Source organism: Chelonus insularis, unplaced genomic scaffold (assembly GCF_013357705.1).
Source record: "Chelonus insularis isolate UGA/USDA-ARS -01 unplaced genomic scaffold, ASM1335770v1 contig_145_pilon, whole genome shotgun sequence".
NCBI classification, from domain to species: Eukaryota; Metazoa; Arthropoda; class Insecta; order Hymenoptera; family Braconidae; genus Chelonus; species Chelonus insularis.
This window is the reverse complement of record NW_023276386.1, coordinates 159,572-176,191: the sequence shown is the minus strand read 5'-3', so window position 1 is coordinate 176,191 and position 16,620 is coordinate 159,572. Positions and strand designations below refer to the sequence as shown.

Sequence of the window (16,620 nt, the reverse complement as noted above, 5' to 3'; positions counted from 1 at the left end):
TAGAATACTTCGTGGCTAATGCTGATTCGACAACTTTGCAAGCCACTTCAATGCGTTAGCATTATCTTCGGTGTCAGCAAACATGGTATTGTGATAATACTTGCCGGCACTTTACCAAAAGTTTTATAATTACACCTGTACGTTATTTTATTTGGAAAAAACATCAAAACACTGGTGGCTAATTATTCAATTGTTATATTATTAAAAAATAATCAAAATAAAAATTGTTTTCTGTTAACACTGTCGGTTATACATTGGATTTAATTGAAATAAAAATACATTTATATTATGAAATCGTACCTGATCATTTTTATCACAATTATTGTGGCAATAAAATTGGTGAATTCAGAGGATTGTAAAGGATGTGTTGCGTTGGATACTTTATCATTTGATAAGGTATAGATTTTATGTAACTTTAAAATCTTTTATTTCTTCCTGATCATTTTACTTTTTTTACTCTATTAATTAATTCATTAAACTCTGTAATTTTTTTATTAATACTGATTTTATATTGCATAATTAACAATACTCCAAATCTCTTACTATTAGAACAATTTTAGTAACCTTGGTAACAAATCCATCACAACTATTATTTGTAGAAAAATAATTTATGAAACCTGAAATTTTTAAACTTCCTTTAATTATTTTATAATTGGTTTAAAAATAGTTAGTACATTTGGTTGAATTTATTATTGGAGTATTAAAAAATAAATGCATCTTCTATACCATTTACATCATAATTAATTGATTGGTTCAATCAGGTGATCAATAAATTCAAAGCTTCACTTGTGAAGTTTGATGTGGCTTTTCCTTACGGCGATAAACATGATGAGTATGGAAAAGTAGCACTGTCCACTAAAGACACAGAAGATCTTCTAGTTGCTGTAGTTGGAGTCAAGGATTTTGGTAATAAAGATAATTCAGATTTGGCCCAACGATTTAAAGTTGAGAAGGCCGATTTTCCGGCGGTTTTATTGTTCACTCAAGGACAAACGGAACCTTATAAGCTTCTTACTGGTGCAAGTGATGATTTTACAGCTGATAATATCAAAAGATTGGTCAGAGCAAAAACAGGAATTTATATTGGATTACCTGGCTGTGTTGAACAGCTGGACAAACTTGTTGATGAATTTAAGACGAGTGAGGGAAAAGATAGACAGGTTTGTAAGACTAATAATTGAAGTTAATTTGTTTTTTAGAATTTAAATTTTAAAAAAATCTTTAATGATCTGTAGGAAATATTGAATAAAGCTAAAGCATTAGCAGAAACTTTATCCGACCAACATCAAACGGCTGCAAAAATTTACATTAAACTAATGGAAAAAGTAATAGATAAAGGTGATAATTTTGTTCAAACAGAACAGAATAGAATTGATGGTATATTGAAGGGAAAATTATCTGATGAAAAGAAACGCACAATAGAAGAACGTAAAAATATTTTGCAATCATTTGCATTCAAAGATGAATTGTAAATGATTGAATGAAAAATTTTATATGACTATAAGAGACATAAATACAACGTAAAATAATAAGTATTAATGATACGAAATTCTAGTTTTTTAAACAATTTTGAAAAAATTTTTATATTTATAAAAAAAGTTTTTTATAAGTTTCAATAGCAAAAGCTGAATTTCATGTATCAACATTCCTCAGTTTTATATATCAACATTCCTCTACATCACGTTTCATTTGTGATATTAAATTATTACTAGTAATTAAATCAAAAGCATTTATGAGTGAATCATTTTTTCAAACATTTCATGATTTATTTTTTATGGCAAGTAATATACTTGAATATTTTTAGCAATAAAATTTAGATAAGTTGTGGGCATTTATCAATCATTATGTAGTTAAGGTTGGAAAAATGTAGAAATAAAATAAAATGATTTCTTTAGATCAATGAAAAAAACTCCGTATAATTGATAGATGATAAAAATTTTATAATTAATAAGAAATTAATGAATCAAATTTAAATTACAGCAAGTAAATATCCATCCAAGGAGTTCGTAATTAATTATTAATTTTAAAAAGTTATGAGATGCAAAAAATAAAATTAAACTTACACTAGCAACATTTTTGCTCATACATGGAATGTTTATCATTTCCTTCTTAATAGATTAATTATCAAATATAAAAATCTATAACTACTCATCTTCTTTCTTATTGACTTTGAGTTTTTCCATTTCTTCAGTCACTTTATTTGTATTTTGGTCGGTTGTTTTCGGCTCTGTAGATTTATTTTTATTCACTGATTCATCATCATTTGATGATTGTTTTTTATTTTGTGATTTGGATTCATTTGCATCACTTTCTTCTGTGTCAGTTACAGAACTACAAGATTCACTATGACTATCATCAGCTGCTGCATCAGGACTTCCAGCGTAAATAGAACATTCAGTTCCAACTATTTTTTTTGCTTTCTCAAAAGTTTCTTTCCAGAGTGCAGCATCTGAAGGAAATGAATGCAAATTGAAAAACAAAAAAAGAAATAAATTTTTTTTTTTAATTTACGTACGTTCAGCATTAGCAAATCTTATTGCAAGTAATTCTGGCTTCAATAATTCATCTGCATAATCAGCAAGAACACTCCAAACCCAAGCGCGATCACTACCACAATTAGGTTTCAGTTCCATCCATGGTGTGATAAAATGGTTGGCACAGATTTTTAAAGTTTTATCTCTTCTCATTACTACTCGTACTGTATGTTTTGTTTTATGTTTCAATAATTTTACATCACCAGTTCCACGTTCTTTCCATTCAGGAGGATCATTTGTAGAATCATATCGATATAACTTTGCTCGTCTATAAATATTCATGAATATGAATATTATTATTCAAAAAATTCTCTTTTAAACAATAAATATATTGTTTACAAATAATACTATTGATTACGTACAGTTTGAGCATTTCTTCTTCATCTTCTTCATTGTTTGATACTTCAATGAGAGGTAAAGAAATAATTGGCTCGAAATGAGGATCAAGTTCTTCTTCATTTTCTTGATTTTCATTGGTAGATTTGTTTTGTTGTTCTCCGTTTATCTATTAGAAATAAAATTTATTGTTTAATTATATTTAATAATGAAATGTTTACAAAGTAATATTCCTCATAAATAAAACCGATGGATATAACCTAGAGTATTTAAGTATTTTAGAAATTATTGTCATAGGTTTTCTTTTTTTCGAAATACTTGATACTTACTGTACTTTCAGGCATTTTTACTGTCTATATCAATGCAAAAATAAAAAAATTAACCTATATATTTATTATAAGTTACAAAATCTTATTATTTGAACAAATGTAAAAGTGTTAACGGCAATCACGTACCAACCAACAGCGTTAATTCGACTTTTATCGTTTTTTGAAAACATTGTGAAAAAAATTTAACTGATTTACTAGACAGTGGCGCTGCTATATAATGTAAAAATATTCGAAATTTAAAAACTTGAATTTAATATCTTTTATAAATAAATAAATATAAAAAATGCCATTAATTATATTTAAAATATTTTTTGTGATAAAAAATATTCTTTTGTGATGATAAATTTTATTGGAATTATGAAAAAATGAATTAAATACATGAATTGGCAGCATTGTTGAATTCAGAACGGGTTATTTGAGATCGGCAGTTGGTAACGATTGAGAACGAAATCAAGTCCAGGCATTTGTTGAAGAAAGAGTCGCGTTGGTTGCTGCGCACCGTAAAAAGACGACGAAGAAGTGAGAGCGGTGTGCGGTTAAGCGGCCATTGCAAGTATCGCGTTCTAAACCGCGTAAGCTTACAAGTGTACCGTTTTACGGATAACAATTTATATCCACAATAATCAAGGGCCATCTTATTCATAAGGTGCTCCGTGTGAAGCCCGGGACGCGCAAAAAAACCCGGCCCGATGGCTGAAACAGATAAATTAAACATTGACAACATCATCGCTCGACTTTTAGAAGGTAAAGCCTTGGATACGACACTTGAGTGAAAAAAAGGACGCTACATATACGCCTTCTATCAATGAGTACCGTGCTCATCTTTAAAAATTTCTGATCGAATACTTACGTCGTTTCTATTTTCATCTGTGCTCTTTTTGTTTTTTTTTTATTAATTCTTTGACAATCAGTTTTTTTCCCCTCTCCCTCTTCCAAAAAGTTCTCAGTGCGACACTTCATTACTGCAGTGCGTGTGACAGAGTGATGTCTTGCCAAAATTTCCGGACGACGTCCAGTCCTACGATCGATTACGCAACTTGAATTAAATTTAGTAGATTAAGATCAACTTTGTAGGCGAAGTTTGTTTACTCAGAACATCATTGACAACCACAGAGGGACTGTTTGTCGTTTTGGGGCGAGGTCCATCCGTCTGTTTCACAAAATCTTAGCGGGAAATTCAAATATGTAGTTTACACTAATTGTTTCATTGATTTTAAACAAGCAATTACTTCTATAAATAGACCTTAATGATAATATTTAATTTATATTGCTCTATATATTTAAAAAACGATCAAATTAATAATGACTAGTCCGTTGACCTTGGCACTCGTAGCAAGTATTTTATTTGGTAAAGGCATCTTGGACGTAAATCGATCGTATGCTTAACATCTTCACTACACAATACAAGAATATTATTTGGTTATTATCCAATAAATTTTATTACTTTATTCTTTATCAATTAAATTTTTGTGTAGTACGAGGTTCAAGACCAGGAAAAAATGTCCAGTTAACAGAAGGAGAAATTCGAGGACTTTGTCTCAAGTCTCGTGAAATTTTTTTATCACAACCAATTCTGCTTGAATTGGAGGCTCCATTAAAAATATGCGGTATGTATTAATGAACGTTATTACAATGATTTATGAATATTATATATTATATTTTCATAATAAGATATTAAAAAAATATTGTCTGGAAATAATTACCAATAAACAGACAAAGGCCATAATTAATGTCAATTGTTATTGGTAATCAATTACATTAGCAGACTTATTATGTTATTTTTGATCATTTAAAAAGATAAAAATAAAATTATTTTAAAATAAAACATAATTATTTTATTTGGGTTATTTTTTTTTTGAAATTAGGTGATATTCACGGGCAGTATTATGATCTTTTACGGCTGTTTGAATATGGTGGATTTCCACCAGAGAGCAACTACCTCTTCTTAGGTGATTACGTAGACAGAGGGAAGCAATCATTGGAAACGATATGTCTTCTTCTGGCATACAAGATTAAATATCCTGAGAATTTTTTCTTGCTTCGAGGTAATCACGAATGTGCGTCCATTAATAGGATATATGGATTTTATGATGAATGTAAGTAGTAATTAATTATATTGATATGATTTACTCATTAAATTCTAATCTATTTATATAAATAAAATATTTAATATAGATATAATAATAGTTTCAATTTAAAATTAGACATAAAGAATAATAGAACAGAGAGAAAAGAGATATTTGATTGATCTTTCATTCTTGATGTTTTTATTGTTATTAATTAAATATACTTTATTGATTTTATTAAGTCTTGATTTTTGTAATGATAATAGGTAAACGTCGCTATAATATTAAACTGTGGAAAACATTTACCGACTGTTTTAATTGTCTACCGGTTGCTGCAATTGTTGATGAAAAAATATTCTGCTGTCACGGTGGACTCAGTCCTGATTTACAAAGCATGGAACAGATAAGACGTATAATGCGGCCGACTGATGTACCCGATCAAGGGTTACTATGTGATCTTCTGTGGTCTGATCCGGACAAGGACACAATGGGTTGGGGAGAAAATGATCGTGGAGTTTCGTTCACATTCGGCGCCGAGGTCGTTGCCAAATTTTTACTTAAGCATGACTTTGACCTCATATGCCGCGCACATCAGGTAAATAAATAATGATTTAACTATTCACCACAACTCACTATACTATTTTATCTATAAATCATTTCAACACTTATTAACTTGACATTGACTTTAAAGATTGCTCAATGGTATCATTGATATTCATAACATTTAATTAATTAATTATTTTGTAGGTTGTCGAAGATGGTTATGAATTTTTTGCAAAACGGCAATTAGTAACATTATTCTCAGCACCAAATTATTGTGGCGAGTTTGATAATGCCGGTGCCATGATGTCTGTTGACGATACACTCATGTGTAGTTTTCAAATATTGAAACCAGCTGACAAAAGAAAGTTCACGTACAGCGGTCTCAACTCTGGCAGGCCAGTTACGCCGCCAAGGGGTCCGAATAATAAAAACAAAAAAAAGTGAATGATTTTAAGAAGTAACAATTCGACGCGGAGCTTTTAGAATTTCAAGATCTCTCTATACCCTCAAAAAAATACTACTCACTTCCCATCCATTCCCGTCCCACCATTCATTAAAACAATCTAAAACTAACTCATCTACAGAAAATAATGCACTCCGCAACTTCAACCCTTATTCATTGTGCGACTACAATACCTACTATTATTATTCTATTCTTCGATTGAAAATAAACATTCAATGATTCTGCTATGAAGACAAGAAAACCACTACAAGAGCACTAACACGACTTACTCGAGAGAAATTGACGCAAAAATAGCTCGGGTTTCAAGAAGTGATCGTCGATTTAATTCAAGTCTCCATCAGTGAGAAGAATAATTAAGTATTAAATTGGAAAACATACAAAACTAGGTAATTAATTTGATTTTTCGATTTACATATTTAATCCTACAATTAATATGTTTATTAAGTGTAACTCATAAGGTTTCAAACGAGGTCTAATAGCAAAAGTATCAAGAAAAAATTTTTATGTATTTATCAATGTGTTAAATCAATTTAAGGATGACAATGTAGATTGTAAGTTTGTGTTTAATTGGTTTCTAATCATGTAATAATTACAATCTCATCACTTTAAAGTTTTTCATAATTTTCTGGGGCTTTTACGGATAATTGAAAATAAAAAAAAACTGAATTCATTTCATGATAAAATTCAAAACAACGCGTTTTTATAAAATGGCAATGTTTTGCCAGAGATTGAAATACCAGGAAAACGTTTCATCATTTATGAGTTACTGTAATTTCAGTTCTTTGGCTTATTAACATACATTAGAAATTCAATTGTTCATTAAATTGCCAGTCGGTTTTGGCTTGGTTTTGTGGCGCAATAATAAATGTAAATCTCATGTTCTTTATTTTTATCCATCAAAACTTCGAGTACATGAAGGAAAATTATGACACATTCGAAACAAAAACATCAAATAATTAAATTATTTACCTTAAATAATACTATCCTTATTTGATTTTAAAAAATATTAAATTTTATTTTTCAATTACTAATTTTTTAAAATCATTCGGCAAAAAAGGATGGCAATTTTATAATTGTAAATGATAAAAAGTTAACGATGAATTGAATAAAATGACATACTATCAATTGAATAAAAAAGCAAAAAATTAAAACAAAAAATTATTAATAAAAAAAGGTCAACTTCTTCTTGAGATCATAGGGATGGTTGTGTTTTTGAATAACACTTATTATATCTTTTTATTAATCAATTTGATATCACAGTTTCAACAGTCATATTATTATTTTACCTTTTTTTGTTACTTTACTATTAATTACTCACGAAGCACTTAAGATTATTTTCTTAAACAATAATGATAGAAACAGTGGTTCATTCGAAACAAAAAAAAATCCATTTTGATTACAATATTGTAAAATATGCACAGCAAAAATGGTGAAATGAATGGTAAATAGGAAGAGGTCATGGATTTTTTCATAAAAATGCACTATATCCCAAAAGTTCTCGTCCTCAATTTACGTCCATTAACCTTCTTCTCAGTTATCCTTCATGTTCTTCCTCATAAATGTACATTAAATTTTCGTTTTTTTATAAAATAAACATAGCTAAAACAAATCAAGTTTTCAATTCATTTCATACTTATTTTTATTAATTATCTCATTATTATATACTCTTTTGTTAATCAGTTTCATTAAATATCGATTTTTTCATTTAATTGAAATGAAACATCGCCTAATATGTTCTTATTATAAAACAATTTAATTTTATAAGTTAAGTAATTTGAAAAAAAAATGATAATTTCTTGATTAAATTAAATGTCAATAAATAATAATAATTTACAGTGGTATAACAAAAAAACTTTAAGGCGAAATTAAGTACATAAAAACTTTTAAAAAAATCAACAAATAAAAAAAAAATATTATCGACGCGGGTCGTCGATCAGACCTAATAAACAGTAGCAATATATATATATATATGTAATAAATAAACAAACTTTTTTAGTTAATTTATATCTAATACATATAATCAAAATAACAATAAAAATATAATGCACATTGCAATGAATGTAAGCATTCTTAGAAGACTAGTCGAAATTTCTGATCAATTTTTATTATATATTTACATTAAGCAGATAATTAAAGGAAAAGTCAGCGTAGATAATGATCAATTAATTTTAAACAAACAGGGTATTCAGTATAGTTGCATTGAGTTGAATATATAAATCGTGATGCTTTATTAAAAATTATAATCATAACTTCAGATTAATTATTGGACAAAGTAAATGAGTTTTTATTTTCTAAAAAATCTCGTTTTAACTGATAAATGTTCTAGACAATAGAAAATTACTGTATTTGTCGGGTTATATTAGTTGTGATGATTATAGTAAATAAAATTATCCTAATATTATAATTGAAAAATATTATTATTGACATGGATAATTGTAGAATTATTCATATTATTTTTAGATTTAAAAATTTAAAGTTAGCCGCTGCTTTTTAAATTGTAAGTTGAATCCTCACACCAGGTGTCGCGATCATCGCTAACTTGCTGCGTCGGTAAGCCGAAGCGCCACTAGCGGCCAAGCCGGGAACCTAGAAACTGAATAATTAAATCGCAGTTTAACCCAAGTCAAGGATATATTCAGTCTTATATTTACTATTTTATGTATTGTTTACGTTTTTTTGTAATATTCCAACAAACGTTTGAGCACGTTATGAGTACTTAGTTGTTTTATCATTATATTGAATTCATTATAATTGTCCAACATCATCTATCAATAAAAATGTCAAACTTTAATTTTGGTACACCTATAACAACAGCAAATTTGGGTTTTGGCGGATTTTCTACGCAAAAGTATGAATTTTTTATAATATTTTTATCAGATGTTTGTATTTTATTTCAATAATTTTGTAATAGACCGGCTACTGGATTTGGGTTAGGAAATTCAGCATTCGGTACATCTACTCCAGCAGTTACCGGGAACCTCACATTTCCAACGACTACTACTTCTGCAGTAAATGCACTGACATCGAATTTTACTTTTGGCAATACAACTGTTAGTTCCACCTCAAATCCAAGTGGAAGTTTTTTTTCAACTCCTGCTACTACTACTACCACAGCAGCACCAAATTTGTTTAATACTTCAACTACTTCAGCGGCACCATTATCTAATCTAAGTTTCGGAAACTTACCGACTTCTACGAATACAAATTTTGGAATTACAACTAGTACAGCGTCAACTGGTGGTTTGAATTTTGGTGCTCCTACAACTACAGCAGCTACTACTATCGCTACGACTACTACTTCAGCTACATCTACTAATATTTGTAGGTGTTCATGATTGGACATTATTGGTTTTATTATCCAACCTTTTGTTAATTATCAAAAAACTTTTATTTTATAGCTTTAATTGGTAATACTCAAACTGGAGGGTTATTTGGTGCAAAACCATTAGGAGCAACAACTGTTACTGCTACTACAACAACGAGTGTTAATAAAGGACTAGGAGGCTTAGATATTTCAACTAGCAATAAAGGGCTATCTCATAGTAGTAATAGTCCAACAGTAGCTAAAGAGAACCTCATCCCGAATGAACTTACTCAGACGATTGATAGTTTCAAGTAAGCAACTTTTATCGAATTTGATTGATTCAACTATTAATTAGAAGTAGGGTATAATATTAGAAAAACTGTGATATTTTATTGAAAATTATTAATGAAAAAGTAATGTGGTAATTGGTATTGTTTTATTGAAATCATTAAATAATTAATGTTTAATTTTATTCATCTAAACACTATTTTTTATTAATTTTTAGAGAATTTGTGAGAACCCAAAAAACTTTAAGTTCAGATATAGCAAGAGGTTCAGCAAGACCACTTAATCGTTGTTCAGAAGATACAACATTATTGATGGAAATGTTAACAACCTTAGCAGGATCTGTTCAACGAGATCGTGCTCTTGCTGATAAACTTAAATTTGACACAGCGAAAGCTCTTCAAAATTCTGAAATAGCACAAAGGACCCACGATACTCCTGCTGGACTTCAGTATGAAAACAATGCTCCATTGTTATTTTTTATGGAACTAGTAGAGAATTTTGAACAAGATTTAACGTTATTCAGATCACAAATTGAAACTACAGAGAAACATATTCAAACTATGATGACACCAAGAGCATTAACACCGCAAGGTTGAATTATGAAAAATATTTTTTAATACATAGTTAGTTGTGTATAAATGATGATTAATATTTATTAAACTTATATTTTATTAATTCGTTTTAGAACTAACATTGGCAATGAGTAAAATCCACGAATCATTAATTGCGGTAGCTGGTAAATTACAGGGAGTACATGCTAAAGTACAACAACAAAAAGAACAGTATCTAAATTTAAGGAAATATATTTTGAAGGATAGTACAAACATATTCGAAGAAAATAAATCTAATAGTAAAAACAGTCAAAGTAATATTGGAAAAATTACTACAGGTCCTACTCCTTTTGGTCCAGGTAAGTAATTTATTTAAATAATCCATTTTTTTTAGCTACCTACTTAACTAACTTACCTAGTAAACAATTCGTAAAACCACAAAATAAAATATTAATAATTATAATTACTCTGAAGTAAAATAAAAATTTAAATATAATCATTTTTAGGAAATAAAAATTTTTTATCTTCAACAACAATTAATTCAACCCGACAACCAACTTACGGTTCTTCCAATCCAATTGGTAAGTCATTTGAAATTCACATCAATTAAAAACAAATTTATGATAATTATTTTACAAATCTTAATATGCCTGTTCGATAAGAATATCTTCCGTTCAGGTCTTGCGTGGATGTAGCGTGAAGTAATACCGTATATTATTAGCTTCGCCAAGCCGCAAGAAATTTCTTCTAAATCACGAAAGTATGCAACAAATTTATTGATATATACAAAGAAAATAAATAATTATTTGAAATAAATTTTTAATTTTGTGCTAATCTGTCATCTTCAATGGGCTTTTATAAATACAATTTATCAGGACATTAACTATTTTAATAGTAAAATTTATTATTTTGACTATTAAAAACGTAAATAATTGGTGTTTATTCATTGTTTTAAGGTATTTAATACTTCCTTTATTTAATTCATCTCATAGCTAAATTCAATGGGTTATCAATTTTTTTATCAGTTCATTTTAGTTTTTAATTATTTTACTAATTTCAACAACTACTTATTTAATTATTCTCTAATTAAAAATATTCATCATTAACTTTATGTATAAATCGGCTTTTAACACTGCTTATAGGGGATTATTTTTAATATAAAATTAATAAATATAATTTTGTCTAATCATTGTAATGAAATATTTTTTATTTTTGCTTATTAAACTACACAATATAAATAACTAAATTATTATTTAAAAAAATACGAAATAGCATATCAAAGTTCGTATTTTAAAATAAATTTATTATACAATGGATGTTTAACAGAATAAAATTTTGAACATTTACCATATTGTTCGTCAATATTTATATTACAGTCTGGAGAAATATTACCCCATCACAATCAACAATGAATCATTCAATAAATACTACAATAAAACCACCAACTGCGAGTTTAAATTTCAATCCACCACTAAATTTAACTGCTCCACTGTCAACAAATGAAACAACGTCAAGTTTTCAACTTCAAAAACCACCGATAGGCAATAAACGTGGCAAACATTGATATTAAAAAATTTGTACATCTGTTAACGGATATTTAATTTATTTTAAAAACATTGTTATTTTTATTAGTAATCAGTATGATTAAAAAGAGTAATATTCAAACTTTTGAATATTGTTTTTTTTTTTGTATTTTCGAAATCAATTATTAAATAAACTGTCATCAATATTGGATGAAGTGTTTAATAATTGGAAACTTTATTATCTAAATAGTATACTTAGCTACTAAATTAATATTTTTTGTTAATTACCGAATTATAGTTATTTTAGTTGGTCCGAAAGCATTTAAAATTTACATTTGAATATTGTTTTGTAATCTTAGATGTTGCAAGTTTGTTAATATCATTTTTCAACAAATGTGTGTATATATTTTCAGTCGTAGACGAATAATTCGTCAATCTCTCACAAACAAATTGAAATAACGTTTTTTTACATACACAAATATTATTAATCATGATTAAAATTATCAATAATAAATATCAAAATTTTGTAAGTGGAGACATTTAATGTTATAATTATCCACTTGTTTTTTGTATACTAATAAGAATTAATTTACATGTATTGGTTAATAAAATTTTGAAATAATAACAATAAGAATTTATGATGATAGTAATAATAATAATAAACCATTTTTCATAAACAATAATTAATTTTAATAATGAAATGAATTTTATTTTGTTTGTTAGTACTAACAAGCTTTTCTGAATAGCAAATAAGTTTTACTACACTGTTTAAGAAATAACAAAAAAAAATGAACGTAAATCATTGAAGTTATTGAAGTATGACTCTTATATGTTAAATGATTATTCATTATAATATTTTTGATACTTATTATATTCTCGTAACATTTTGTAAGTGCAAAAATTTGTATGAAAAATCTCTTTTAATCAATAATCATACTTATATATACACGTATATTATTAATTTAAATCTAAAAATTTCTAATACAATTGATGTTAGTAAAAGAATTTTATCAAATTTGTCATCAAATAACTCCAATTTGTAGGATGGGTATCAGAAGCCGGAATGCTTCTTGGATATAAGAGCTGGCGTTGTTAGCCTAGGAAAAAACAATGATAAATTACTACTATGAACAAAGTAATCAAATATTAATAAATGAATTTTAATTATAAATTGAATCATACTTCGAGGAATATAGTTGTAATCCCAGGAAATTGGACAGATTTTTCTGATTGACTGCGCTGATTAAATGATTTAGAAAATAAATTGGCAATAGTTTCCACTCGTCTCGATAAGATCTTGGTTATATGAACTAATGAATCAGCTTCATTAACAGTACTTCGATTTCCTTTGATCAACAATAACTCTCCAACTTTGTGAAATTGTTCCACAGAACAAGCTGTAAACTGTGCTATTGTTAATATCGCTTTTTCAAATACTTCTTGATCTCCTACTGTTGATTGTGGTGATGAAACATTGTTGATATACTCTTTTGTTTCCGTCCAAATCTAAAAACGATTTTAAAAATATATTTTTAGAGTTACATTTAATTTTTATAAAATATAATAAAAAAGAGCAGTACTTGATTGATTTTATCAAATGAAGCATTAATTCCTGACTCTGAATAATAGAATTTTAATTGTTCTTCCAATTTATCATCATCATCAACTCCTTCGTCTTCATCACTGATATCACAAAGTTCTTTTACTTCATCTAAAGTTTCTTGAAGAGAAATTCCTTCTTCAACATTCAAAGAAACTATTCGTTGCTGTATTTTCATTTCACTTTGTTTTGATAACATCTCTAAAGCTTCTAAATGTACAAGTCCTTGAAAATCATCAAAAATACTTTCAAAATGAATTCGCCGTGCTAATTTTTTTTCTTCGATAGTTCTTGCTTCAGTTTCCGCTTTATCTTTTGCTTCTCTAAGTACCTGCGATAAAATTGGTTTACTTAATTCATTTGTGAAAAATGCTCTTTTCTTTTTTAGACCCGGATCCCCCTCTTGAAGTACTTCCATAGTTTTTTTTCCAATCGTTTCTAAAGTATTTAAACCACCAGTAATAACTCTTGTTCCTGTATCCTCAACCAATTTTGTAATTGAAGAAACTCCAGATATGAGATTACTAAATCCAAAAGAATCTTGTATTTCAATAGTCGGTGATGTATCTGTTGTAACATTCAATTCTATTAGTATTCATCATTTTGCTTAATGCTAATAAAAATAAAAGGATAGCTTAGCTGAGATTTAAGTGAAGCCTTCAAGCCTCTGGTAAACATAGACCTGTGTTTCGAAAACAAAACCAAATCTTACCTACTGATTCAGTGTTTTCAGCCTCTTCATTTTGCACGGGATTAGCTGCAGTAGGTGAAATGATACTTTCCTCCAGGATCGTGAGTCCTTGTGTTACATGACTGGTTAAAGTTGAAACCCCTGCGCTTGCCGTACTTAATAGTGAAGTAACACCCCAATTACCCCAACTCCCCCAGCCACTACCTGAATCATCTTTTTCTTCATTGACTTTAGCTACTTCATCTAAAAAAAGTGAGGTTTTATGTTTATTCTCCACTGTCGGTGTAATTATCTTTTCATTTTCTAAATCTTGCCAACCATCGGGTCGAAATATTTCTTTAAATTTTTTATTAGATTTCAGTTCCTCTGGCACATTTTTATCAAATTCATCTAAAGATTTATTACCTATTTCTATCCATGATTTTTCATAAGATTGATCAAAACTATCACGTAATATTTCAGTTGCTTTATGATCATCTAAGTTCCAATCATCTAAAACTTTATTAGAATTCTTTATTTGTTCATTTTTTTCTTTTACTTCTTCATTAGAAATTTTAACGTTATCCAATGATAATGAAGTTACAGTTTCAGATATTCTTTTAGCTCCTAATCCTTTTGGTTTCGTTGATTCTTTAGATTTTTGAATTTTTGTTTTTTTCTTCTCAGCTGAACGTGATACACTTCTTGTAGCATTCGATGTATGACCTTTCTCTATTACAGAATTATCCCCATCACCAGAATTCTTTAATTCTGTATTTCCTTCATTAGATATCACTTTTACTTCTTCTTTTTCGGTTTTTCTAGTAACTTCTGATGTTTTTTTCATTGAAGTAGTTATTTCTTGACTACTATTTGCTTTCACTTGGGAGAAATTCCTTTTTGTTTTATCCTATAAAATTATTTTTATTAAATAAATGATTTAGAAATTATTTAACGTATTTTAATTAAAAATGATAATATAATCTTTAATTTACATATGTTCGATTTTGACACTTTTCGTCACTTATTCCAGAACTCCATGACATATGTTTAGTAAAAGGACTCACGCAAATATTATCGTCGGAGTCAGAATCTATTGGAGAACTATATGTCCATTGTGGTGATGATTTTTTCATCGAAGCATCACGAAATTCTGTATCTTCGTCAGCACTTTCAAAATTATCACTGTCTGATGTTGCCATTATTTATGAATATGATGTCTATCATATAGATACTTTTTTTGTTAATAAAGTATAATATTATATTGTATTAGAGAGTACATATTAAATTTCATCCTGTCTGCAAATTGTAGATAAATATGTTAAAAATGAAAATAATTATTCTTATTAAATAATTATTATTATCAATAATTTTAGTATTGTTATAATGAAGCAAAGATGAATAATTATTTATGAGCTACTTACAAAGCCTACCAATATTAAAACATGAACACACATGAATGATTTAAGCAATTATTTTCATGGTACAATACACACATTTTTAATTACATGATTTTTAAATTGTATAATTTATTTACATACTGTTACACTATTATGTCGTGGCAGGTTCTTAATACGTCTGCTACTGGTTCAAGAATACCTAGCGATCATGATGTGCTGCGCATGTTTATTATTTATTTTCTTTCGAATGAAAGCTTGATACTTTTTTTTTATAGTTGGTTGTAATTTATATTATTCATAGAAAACTAGAAAAAATATCTTTAGATTATTTCTAAATACATTAAAAGTGAAATTTAGGACAAAAATTGAAAAAACAATAAAAATAAATTAGTTTTCAATTAATCTTTCGCAATCAGTGATTGTTGCGACATCTATAATATCAAAATGTCGTCTACCAGAGAAGATAGACGAAGTCAGTTCCTCTTCTCTGTCTTTTACATTCCGACTCAGATAGGTTTTTCTTTATAAATAAATAAAATTTCTGATCAACAAATCATCATATTTCAATTAAATTAATTAATTTTATTCATTAGGTGGACCATTCTATACACAGCTCCGTTTCAAATATTTGAGATTGATAACTTCATTTCAAAAAATACTTACTCCAATTGGTGATTCCTTAGACGGTGTATGAAAGACATTCATAAATAAGAGTATTTAATTCTAAAAATTAATTTTTCGAAATTTGATAAGTAATTTTTGCTTTTTTTTAAAAAATTTAACTCGTTTTTAAAAATTCCAAATTGGAAACTTTTTTATGACAAAAAATTCCTCCCACAGTCGGTAATTACTCAGAGGGTATAGACCAGACTCCAAAGATAATGATGCACAGACAACAACGCGTTCAAGTGTGTATACGATCTCTTTTTCTCTTATTATTATATTCCCTCCTTGCCCCTTCCTTTTATATTACAACATTCCACAAGCACCTGTGCAAAATGTTCATCAGTGGA

At 28.1% G+C, this 16,620-nt stretch overlaps 5 protein-coding genes across 10 annotated transcripts; 3 read left to right on the top strand and 2 right to left on the bottom strand.

The window, feature by feature from the left end:
- The first annotated feature begins 20 nt into the window (after positions 1–20).
- wbl (endoplasmic reticulum protein 29-like protein wbl) lies at positions 21–1,731 on the top strand. Its single transcript, XM_035096801.1, has 3 exons — positions 21–396; positions 762–1,160; positions 1,236–1,731. Exons 1-3 carry the CDS (start codon positions 289–291, stop codon positions 1,470–1,472), a joined length of 744 nt encoding a protein of 247 aa, XP_034952692.1. The 5' UTR covers positions 21–288; the 3' UTR covers positions 1,473–1,731.
- Positions 1,732–1,896: 165 nt separating this feature from the next.
- LOC118075130 (ran-specific GTPase-activating protein-like) lies at positions 1,897–3,368 on the bottom strand. The gene is made up of 4 exons (XM_035096799.1): positions 3,200–3,368; positions 2,897–3,039; positions 2,516–2,802; positions 1,897–2,449 (listed from the first exon to the last, which is right to left on the bottom strand). The coding sequence occupies exons 1-4, from the start codon at positions 3,212–3,214 to the stop codon at positions 2,145–2,147; spliced, it is 750 nt and encodes a 249-aa protein (XP_034952690.1). The 5' UTR covers positions 3,215–3,368; the 3' UTR covers positions 1,897–2,144.
- A 301-nt stretch (positions 3,369–3,669) lies between these two features.
- Positions 3,670–6,367, top strand: LOC118075127 (serine/threonine-protein phosphatase alpha-2 isoform). Its single transcript, XM_035096795.1, has 5 exons — positions 3,670–3,943; positions 4,675–4,806; positions 5,065–5,295; positions 5,532–5,860; positions 6,013–6,367. The coding sequence occupies exons 1-5, from the start codon at positions 3,889–3,891 to the stop codon at positions 6,250–6,252; spliced, it is 987 nt and encodes a 328-aa protein (XP_034952686.1). The 5' UTR covers positions 3,670–3,888; the 3' UTR covers positions 6,253–6,367.
- A 2,471-nt stretch (positions 6,368–8,838) lies between these two features.
- Positions 8,839–12,131, top strand: Nup58 (nuclear pore complex protein Nup58). 3 transcript variants are annotated; one of them, XR_004691270.1, is made up of 8 exons: positions 8,839–9,119; positions 9,183–9,592; positions 9,670–9,886; positions 10,081–10,454; positions 10,549–10,773; positions 10,921–10,995; positions 11,093–11,174; positions 11,791–11,930. XR_004691270.1 is itself a non-coding variant. In XM_035096794.1 (7 exons), the coding sequence occupies exons 1-7, from the start codon at positions 9,049–9,051 to the stop codon at positions 11,976–11,978; spliced, it is 1,560 nt and encodes a 519-aa protein (XP_034952685.1). In that variant the 5' UTR covers positions 8,840–9,048; the 3' UTR covers positions 11,979–12,131. The 3 variants fall into 3 exon arrangements, 1 of the variants encoding a protein (XP_034952685.1); XR_004691269.1 differs by having other exon boundaries at positions 11,077–11,174; XM_035096794.1 differs by lacking the exon at positions 11,093–11,174 and having other exon boundaries at positions 8,840–9,119; positions 11,791–12,131.
- Positions 11,700–16,544, bottom strand: LOC118075125 (protein FAM114A2). 4 transcript variants are annotated; one of them, XM_035096793.1, is made up of 8 exons: positions 16,271–16,540; positions 15,632–15,912; positions 15,203–15,506; positions 14,634–15,117; positions 14,250–14,471; positions 13,518–14,104; positions 13,120–13,443; positions 11,700–13,034 (listed from the first exon to the last, which is right to left on the bottom strand). In XM_035096793.1, the coding sequence occupies exons 3-8, from the start codon at positions 15,407–15,409 to the stop codon at positions 12,960–12,962; spliced, it is 1,899 nt and encodes a 632-aa protein (XP_034952684.1). In that variant the 5' UTR covers positions 15,410–15,506; positions 15,632–15,912; positions 16,271–16,540; the 3' UTR covers positions 11,700–12,959. The 4 variants fall into 4 exon arrangements, with proteins under 4 accessions (XP_034952684.1, XP_034952683.1, XP_034952681.1 ...); XM_035096792.1 differs by having other exon boundaries at positions 14,250–15,117; positions 15,275–15,506; positions 16,271–16,544; XM_035096790.1 differs by having other exon boundaries at positions 14,250–15,117; positions 16,271–16,543.
- Between the last annotated feature and the right edge of the window lie 76 nt (positions 16,545–16,620).